The following is a 9,002-nucleotide window of genomic DNA, read 5'->3' as shown; positions in this document are numbered from 1 at the left end:
GTGTCAGACTCTCTGTCTCAGCTCAGGCCTTTTTTTTTTTTTAAGTTTGTTTATTTGTTTTGAAGAGGGTGAGAGGCTGAGGAGGGGGTGGAGGCGGGAAGAGAGAGAGAAAATCCCAAGCAGATTCCTTGCTCAGCTCAGAGCCCGATGTGGGGCTCGAGCCCCCAACCCTGGGATCATGACCTGATCTGAAATCAGGAGCTGGGACCCTGATGGAGCCACCCGGCCACTCCTCAGCTCAGGTGGGCTCTGTGCTGGGCGGGAAGCCTACTGAAAGAAAAAACAAAAAAGACAGACATCCAGAAGCACATCAAAAGGCTTATACCTCATTTGTAAATAAGGATCACTCGAGGCACACGAAGATCGTGCATTACCAGTAACTACTTCATCATGGTGGGGACTATAAAAATAACCGTAGGAGGGCGTCCGGGTGGCTCAGTGGGTTAAGGTCCAACTTCCGCTCAGGTCCTGATCTCCCGTCAGCACAGAGCCCACTTCAAAACCTCCACCTCCCTCTCTTCGGCCCCTCCCCTGCTCACGCTGGCTCGCGCGTGCTCGCCCTCAAAAAAATAAATATTTAAACCAAAAGAATATTGTTTGCCCCAAAATGAATGTTCCCAAAGTAGATCTCTGGCAGATCTATTTATTCCTAGCTACTTTATCTTTCCTGTTTTTTCTACATAAATGAGGATTCTGTTACATTTGTTCTAAAAGTTCGCCTGTGTGTTTGAAAATAATGCATTTCCAGGCACCCGGGTAGCTCAGTCGGTTGAGCGCCCAACTCTTGACATCGGCTCAGGTGGTGATCCCAGGGTTGCGGGATCGGGCTCAGCGCCGAGAGTGGAGCCTGCTTGGGATTCTCTTTCTCCCGCTGCCCCTCTCCCCTGTTAGCACTCTCTCTCTCTCTCTCTCGCTCTCGCTCTCTCAAATAGAAAGAGGATAATTGATTTAAAAAAAAAATGTAATGTGTCCATATTTATTTGATAGCCTGTTAACACACTGAATTCTCTTGTTTATAGTTTTTCCTGTGGTTCTTAGGTTGAAGAACAGGTCATACCAAACAGTGAAAGTAATGCCTCTTTACAACTTTTCTACCTTGAATTTCTTTCTCCTTATTAATTCCTGAGCCGGTGCCTTCTGTCTCCTGTAAAACAATGTGAATGATAGTCAAGCACCCTTGCCTTGTTCCTGATTTTGTGGAAGTTCTTCACATATGTGTCTGTTGCTCGGTGGGTGTTTGATCAAGAATGATTACTGAATTTTGTCAAAGGCCTTTGCGGAATCTTCAGTGATCCTAGGGTTATGTTTTTAAAGTTTACTTATTTGTTTTGAGAGAGAGAGAGAGAACCAGCAGGGAAAGAGCAGAGAGAGAGAAAGGGACAGATCTGAAGCAGGCTCCGTGCTGACAGCCACCAGCCGGATGTGGGCTTGAACTCACGAACCGGGAGATTATAACCTGAGCTGAAGTTGGGACGCTGAACCGACTGAGCCACCCAGGCGCTCCTAACACTCTTCTGAAGGACACAAAGGAAGTTTGTTTGTTCTTTTAATTGAGAGAGAGAGAGAGAGAGAGAGAGAGAGAGAGAGATAATAGCTCAAGCAGGCTCATGAGGCTTCATCCCAGGACCCTGGGATCACCACCTGAGCCTAAATCAAGAGTCAGGTGCTCAACTGAGCCACCTGGGTGCTGCATTTTTTTTTTTTGGGGGGGGGGTGAGTCTTTTAAAAAATGGGAAAATAGGGGTGCCTGGCTGGCTCAGTCTGCAGAGCACGTGACTCTTGATCTCAGGGTTGTGAGTTTGAGCCCCATATTGGGTGTAGAGATTACTTAAAAAAAATTTTTTTTAAAGGGAAAATAGACCATTGGGATAGGAAGACTCAGTATCGTAATGATAAATTAACTGTCATGTGATTCTAAAAAAAAAAAAAAAAAAAAAAAAAAAAAAAGCTTTGCTTGAGAAGCGCCTGGGGGGCTCCGTCGGTTAAGCATCTGACTTCTAACTTCGGCTCAGGTCATGATTTCACAGTTTGTGAGCTCGAGCCTCGCATGGGGCTCTGTGCTGACAGCTCAGAGCCTGGAGCCTGTTTCAGATTTTGGGTCTCCCTCTTTCTGCCCCTCCCCTGCTCGCGCGCTCTCTCAAAAACAAACATCAAAAACCACCAGACTTAAAACTACGTAGTCAGAAAATCGAAAACACAGCTTAGTATATGACGAAGAGGCATCTTTAAACAAAGTGAGCAGGGAAAAGAAGGACTAGTTGGTAACTGGTGCTGGGGCAACCAGTAGCCCCTGAAAAATAAATTTTGAATTCTTACTGTACATCAGGATAAATTCCAAGTGTTCAGAGACTCAAATATGCACAAAGAAACGACACACACGCACACACAGCCCCCAAGAAAATCTTGAGATCCGATACCTTACTGGTTTAAAAGAAAACAGCAAACAAAAACAAAAGCAAAAACCTGCCTGCCCAAAGGCTTTCAGGAAAACCAGACACAAATGACCAACTGGGGAAAGACGTCCATAACTCACATTACAAGCTATTATCCTTATCTCACATATTACATCGCCAGCTACTGGAATCAACAAAGAACAACAATTCTTCAGGGGAGAAATGGATAAAAGATACGAACACAGGGTTCACAGAAAAGGGAATATAGATACAATTTCCAATGAGTACCCTGGCCCAGAATTCTCACTTCTGGAAATTCACACTATGGATGTTACACATAACAAAGAATCTAAGAAGCTGCTGATTAGAAGATGCCCCAAGGAAAAATGCCGTATTACACCATCAAAGGTTACGCTATGCCCCATTGCACAGATGGCAAAACACGACCAGGGCATTTCCATCAAAGCTTTTGCGCACAGGCCCTGTGATATGCATACAAGGTTACCTTTCACAGCCATTTTTTTTTTTTTTTTTTTTTGCCAACAGAAAATGGGTGAAGCGATAAAAGGTTAAAAAAAAAAAAAGGAAAATTTGTCGGATCAAAAATTAGATTTTACTAAGAATTATCTTCTAAAATAAATGAATTTCTGACATAAAAAAATCTAAAGACAAAGATGGAGAACGTGAATGCCCATCGATATGTTCCTGGGTAAGTAAATTACAACATAATCAACCACAGAATGAAACAGAACACAGCTCTGAAAAAGAAGAAAGAACGAGGCAATGCAGTGGTTTGGAAGGATCTTCAAGGTACGTTCTTACTGAATAAGCAACGTGTACATCAGTAAGTATGCCCACTTTTGTGAAGAAATGAAAAAAAAAAACCCAAATTTGCATTTGCTTGTGTGTACACAAGGCAAGGACAGGAGAGGCACCTTGCAGATGTGGGTTGTGGGGGGGACTGGATGGAGGGGACAGGGATGGAAGAACTTTCGGTGTATATTTCACATTTTGGGGGTTTTCTGAATAGGTTTACCAAAAAAAAAAAAAAAAAAAAAAGCTAAAACACATTAAAAATGAAAGAAAAAAAAATTCCAGAATCTTCAGATATTCTCGAATACAAGGTTTATCAGGTAATATATACAACAAGTTACACTGCTTGCCGTTTGAAATGCTTCACAAAACACAAAGTCGATCTTGTGCTAAAACCTTCTGTTGAACCTGACGTGAACAGAGCACATATTCGGACAATGTCAAGTTCTCGCCATAGGCTTCCAGTCTCTCCACGGGATAACTCCGCCGTGGCTCCTTATTCCTCCCCATCACGATTTGAGAGTTTCTTTCGTCATCACGGGCTCCGATACTGGCCACAGTACTTCATCGGGTCTCAATGTCCTGAAAACTATCCTTCACTTTTCAGTGAAGCAATTTTGAAAGTCATTTCCACAACACAGGGAGAAGGCTCTGTATCAACCCCAAACTCAACAGTTACAGGAGTCACAAGGCTTTGAATTTCTTTTCTGAGGCTTTGTCGCGATAAACACCCTTCCCCCCGCAACTCTGCCTCGCCTTATCTCATACACTTTGACCTTCTAAAATCGAGGGACAGGACTGGCGCGAGACTTGAAAACAGAGGCTCCCCTCTGCAGTAGTTTCGCCACCAGACTATTCTCTACTTATGTACTTGTCACAACCAAGTTCCTCTATCAGAGGATTGATGACCTCGGACGCAGTGAGGGCTACCGTAAATGTCAAAATGTCAAAATCCATCCTCTGGGGATTCCGCTGGTACTCGGCATCAAACGCTGCTTCCCGGGCTCTGCAGGCCTCCACAAACCTCCTGCGGCGTTCTCCCAGCTCCTGAATTCTGCCCGGAGCGATCGGGTAGTGTTCCAGGTAGTGGCGCAGGAACTGCTGGTAATTGATTCCTAAAACGCTAAGTGGGTGGCGGAGGCGGAGGTACGGCAACGCAGCCAGCCCCGGGCCGTTCCCGGGCCGGGATCGGGGTCTGGCCTGCGCACCCTCTTCCTCCGCTGGCTCCGCCAACACTCGGGCTACCTGTGCGTCGCGGGCCTCCCCGGGCGCCGCCACCGGACCTTCCCCGGGCTCCGCAGGCCCCGCCGGGGCCGGCTCCCGCCTCCCGCCGCCTACCTCCGCCCGCGGGGCGTCGCGGTGGCCATTCGCCGCGTCCGTCTGCCGGACACCGCTGTCGGGGGGCAGCTCGGACATCTCGGACCCCGGGGTCAGCTCGGCCGCTCCCAGAAAAATTGGAAAAACGGGACGTCGCGACTACGGGCGGGCGCGTAAGTGCGTGTGCGCGAGCGCTGTGCGCACCGGTGAACGCGGCGCGTGCGTTTATCCTACGGATACACCTAGGAGCGCTGCGCACGCGTCATTCCCGGCGCCCGTGCCCCGCCAGGCGCCACCTCGCGGCCAGAAGCGTCATCACAGCCGAAACGGCCCCGAGCGGGCAACGGAACGTCGAAGGGCGCGTCCCTATTTTCCGTTTGAGTCAGTTTAACGTTTACCCCAGGAGAGTCTTACAAGGTTGCTTCTTGTTGGCTTTCCCCAGGTTCCACCCAACATGCTCCTCTCTACGCTTCTTGTTCTCCGGTGATTATAATGCCACATCTGCAGTGCGCCCGGCGGTCCGCTGGATCTGCCTCGTGCTTCAACAGAGCTTGGACTGACCAGACCCAGGGGCACCCCTTATTCCAGCCTCAGACCACCCTCCAGCCGCCTTTACAGTCTCAACCCCCGGAACCACCTTCTCAGCCACCCTCTGCCCCTGGGGCCAACCAACACCGTTTTTTGAGCTTAGCGCCTTGTTGCCGACCAATCATGAGCTCTCAGGGGCGTCAGAATTATTCCCCCGAGGTGGAGGCCTCCGTCAACTGCCTGGTCAACATGCATCTGCGGGCCTCCAACACCTACCTCTCTCTGGGCTTCTATTTCGACAGCAGCGATGTGGCTCTGCAGGGCTTGGGCCACTTCTTCCGCGAGTTAGCCCTGAAGAAGCGCGAGGGTGCCCAGCGGCTCTTGAAGTTGCAAAACCAGCGGAGCGGCAGCGCGCTCTTCCAGGACGTGCAGAAGCCGTCGCACGATGAGTGGGGTAAAGCCCTGGACGCCATGGAAACGGCTCTAGTCCTGGAGAAGAACCTGAACGAGGCAATTTTGGATCTGCGTGCCCTGGGTTCTGCCCGTGCCGACGCTCATCTCTGTGACTTCCTGGAGAACCACTTCCTGGGCGAGGAGGTGAAACTCATCAAGCAGATGGGCAGCCACCTGACTAACCTCCGCAGGCTGGCCGGCCCTCAGGCCGCGCTGGGCGACTATCTCTTCGAAAGGCTCACCTTCAAGCTCGACTAGCAGCCTCTGGAGCCCAGCAACCTTGGAGGGGCCCCTCTGGCATCCCCTTAGTGCCAGGGCTTCTGCCTGGGCTTGTCTGAACAGCTTTTTAACCACGACGGAGCCCTCTCCCAAACTGTCGACCCAATGGAAACAATAAAGCTTTTTGCAATGAAAAACAGAAACGCTGCCTGTATTATACACCAAGATATTCTAGATTCTTGGTTTTTTGTTTGTTTTGGGGGTGGGTGGGTGGGGAGGATGTTCTTTATTTTCCATTTATCCATAGCAATCCTCTCTCTTTTTTTTTTTTTTTTTACATTTTTAATGTTTATTTTTGAAGGAGAGAGAGCGCGCGCGCGTGCACGCACGAGTGGGGGAGGGGCAGAGAGACAGGGAGACACAAAGTCCCAAGCAGGCTCCAGGCTCTGAGCTGTCAGCACAGAGCTGGACATGGGGCCCAGGAACTGTGAAGTCGGAGACTTAAGGGACTGAGCCACCCAGGTGCCCCCCCCCCCCCCATAACAATCCTCTTAACAATTAAAGCTTTATAATAATACCCCCTTGTTATCTTTAAAACTTCTTTAGCTACTCTTGGACGGTTATGTTCTTCTAAATCTTATTTGTGTGACATAACCTATATGCAGAACCTGTATACAAAAGTACACAGCGGAATGATTTATCAGAAAGTGAACAGCCATGTAACCACCGCTGGAAATTGACTCCCCATATTCCCGAACCCTTCCCCCTTCACAAGAATCTCCTCTCTACCGGGAGGTAACTACTAGCCTGGTATTCATGGTCATTGTTTACTTGCTTTGCTTTTTGTTCTATTCCTGGGGGTGCATTCCTGTGTTTTAGTTTTGCTCATTAAAAAATTTTTTTAAGTTTATTTTTGAGATAGAGAATCCCAACCAGACTCGCCCCCTCAGTGCAGAGCCCCGATGAGGAATTAGAACTCACGACCTGAGCAGAAATCCGGTGAATTAACTGACTGAGCCACCCAGACCTGCCAGTTTCGCTTACTTTTTGAAATTGTATACCCTTGTGTCTGGTTTCTTTCACGCACTATTTTTATGAGATTCACCCATGTTTTCCACTGTGGTTATAAATAGCTAATTTTCTTTAAACATTTTTTAAAATTTTAAGTAAACTCTAAGCCCAATGTGGGGCTCGAACTCACCAAGTGGAGATCAAGAGACACATGCTCCGTGGACGGAGCCAGTGAGGCACCCCAGTAGGTCATTTTCTTGATAGGTACATAGTCATTGCTATTTTTGTTATGTGTCTCATAATATTACAACATCTTAAATATTGGTTCTCCAATTACATTCTCTTTATTCTAATTAATGGAAAGACTTCAGAGAGGGAAATTCTTTTTTTCAATTTATTTATTTATTTATTTATTTATTTATTTTTAATTTTTTTTTAATGTTTATTTATTTTTGAGACAGAGAGAGACAGAGCATGAACAGGGGAGGGACAGAGAGAGAGGGAGACACAGAATCTGAAACAGGCTCCAGGCTCCGAGCTGTCAGCACAGAGCCCGACGCGGGGCTCGAACTCACGGACCGCGAGATCGTGACCTGAGCCGAAGTCGGCCGCTTAACCGGCTGAGCCACCCAGGCGCCCCTCAATTTATTTTTTTAATGTTTATTTTTGAGAGAGAGAGACAGAGGGTAACAGGGTCAGAGGAGAGAGGGAGACACAGAATCTGAAGCAGGCTCCAGGCTCTGAGCTGTCAGCACAGAGCCCAGTGCAGGACTTGAACTCATGAACCTTGAGATCATGACCTGAGCCAAAGTCGGACACTTAACCTACTGGGCCACTCAGGCGCCCCAGGAAATTCTCTCTTTGATTTTGCTGGTGGTGACTCCCATCATGATGGCTGTGATTCCCGGGCATCAGCAAGTAACGTTAATGACTCACTGCTCTCTGCCCTATCAGGAGTAGCTATTCTGGGGGCGCTTGACTGGCTCAGTCAGGAGAGTATGTGACTCTTGATCTCTGGGTCATGAGTTCGAGCCCCACGTTGGGTGTAGAGATTTCTTAAACAAATGAAACTTAAAAAAAATTTTTTTTTAAAGGAGTAGCTATATGTTCTCATTTAATTTTCCTGGTCCGAGCATCGCATTTATAAAACACAACATTCGGCCTCCTTGCTGCTTCAAACACAGCTCTTCACCAGAATCTCTGCCATCACTCTAGGTGTGGCTCATCTCTACAGCCAGTGTGGGGCTTGAACCCACAACCTCGAGATCAAGAGTTGTGTGCTCCAGTGACCTAGCCAGACAGACACCCCACGTGGGGCTCCTTCAAGGCAGCTCCCAGGCTGGGCTGGAGACCCACAGGTCCGTGCTCCCACTCTCAGGCTGCCCAGAAAATCACAAATACTTAACAAAAGAGTTCCCAGACGTAGGTAACAACATATATTATTAGGGGAGGAACTAGAAATTGTAGTAATTTTGCTATAATCCTATGGAGGCACGTATAATCCTGCCCTCTGAGGCCCCAAATGACCTTACAGCAGAAGTTGAAAATCCTTCCTATTATCTGGGCACAGGAATGGCTATAAACAAAATTATAGTGTCTTGAACAGAAGTGCTCACGTGGGGAGATAAAAGCAAAACTTTGAGGTAGATTCCGGGTTGGCTCGTGCTCCCAAGACTGTACTTCCAGTGGCTGAAGCATCTTTGTCTCTGACTTGCTGCCACTATTTCTGGATCATTTGAGGACAGTGTCAATCATGCCACAGACTAAACAATTAAAGGAGCTCATATTAGGGGATTCACAGTTTTGTTTTTTGTTTTTTTTTTGTTTTTTTACAGGACAAAAATAAAGAGAATGTTTTTTAAAGGAGATTTAAAAATTAAAAACACATTTTTAAGTTTACTTATACCGAGAGAGAGAGAGAGAGAGAGAGAGTGAGAGAGGACACGCACGAGCAGGGAAGGGGCAGAGAGAGAGCTTTGTACCGTCAGTGGTGTGGAGCCCAATGTGGGGCTCGAACTCACAAACGGTGAGGTCATGACCTGAGCCAAAACCAGAAGTCAGGTGCTTAACTGACTGAGCCACCCAGGCGCCCCTACAGAAACAAATGTAAAAATGTTTATTTATGTTGAGAGAGAGGGAACAGGGGCAGGGGAGGGGCAAAGAGGGAGGGAGACAGCGAATCCCAAGCAGGCTCCGTGCTGTCGGCACAGAGCCCGATGCAGGGCTCAATTTCACAAACATGAGGTCACGACCTGAGCCCAAACCAAG

General features: G+C 47.7%; 2 protein-coding genes across 3 annotated transcripts; one reads left to right on the top strand and one right to left on the bottom strand.

The window, feature by feature from the left end:
* Nucleotides 1-3,503: 3,503 nt before the first annotated feature.
* On the bottom strand, nucleotides 3,504-4,838 carry LOC122208539 (EP300-interacting inhibitor of differentiation 2-like). Of its 2 annotated transcripts, XM_042919703.1 has the most exons (2): nucleotides 4,545-4,838; nucleotides 3,504-4,307 (listed from the first exon to the last, which is right to left on the bottom strand). In XM_042919703.1, exons 1-2 carry the CDS (start codon nucleotides 4,620-4,622, stop codon nucleotides 4,059-4,061), a joined length of 327 nt encoding a protein of 108 aa, XP_042775637.1. In that variant the 5' UTR covers nucleotides 4,623-4,838; the 3' UTR covers nucleotides 3,504-4,058. The 2 variants fall into 2 exon arrangements, with proteins under 2 accessions (XP_042775637.1, XP_042775636.1); XM_042919702.1 differs by having other exon boundaries at nucleotides 3,504-4,838.
* A 22-nt stretch (nucleotides 4,839-4,860) lies between these two features.
* On the top strand, nucleotides 4,861-5,923 carry LOC122208538 (ferritin light chain-like). Its single transcript, XM_042919701.1, has one exon. It carries the CDS (start codon nucleotides 5,016-5,018, stop codon nucleotides 5,760-5,762), a length of 747 nt encoding a protein of 248 aa, XP_042775635.1. The 5' UTR covers nucleotides 4,861-5,015; the 3' UTR covers nucleotides 5,763-5,923.
* Nucleotides 5,924-9,002: the final 3,079 nt, after the last annotated feature.

This window comes from Panthera leo, chromosome E2, assembly GCF_018350215.1.
Source record: "Panthera leo isolate Ple1 chromosome E2, P.leo_Ple1_pat1.1, whole genome shotgun sequence".
In the NCBI taxonomy this organism is placed as follows: Eukaryota; Metazoa; Chordata; class Mammalia; order Carnivora; family Felidae; genus Panthera; species Panthera leo.
This window is presented reverse-complemented; position numbering and strand designations above follow the sequence as displayed.

What these genes read in the sequence shown, in the direction of transcription:
- LOC122208539 (XM_042919702.1), bottom strand. Translation starts at nt 4,622, where the DNA reads ATGTCCGAGCTGCCCCCCGACAGCGGTGTCCGGCAGACGGACGCGGCG.
- LOC122208538 (XM_042919701.1), top strand. Translation starts at nt 5,016, where the DNA reads ATGCCACATCTGCAGTGCGCCCGGCGGTCCGCTGGATCTGCCTCGTGC.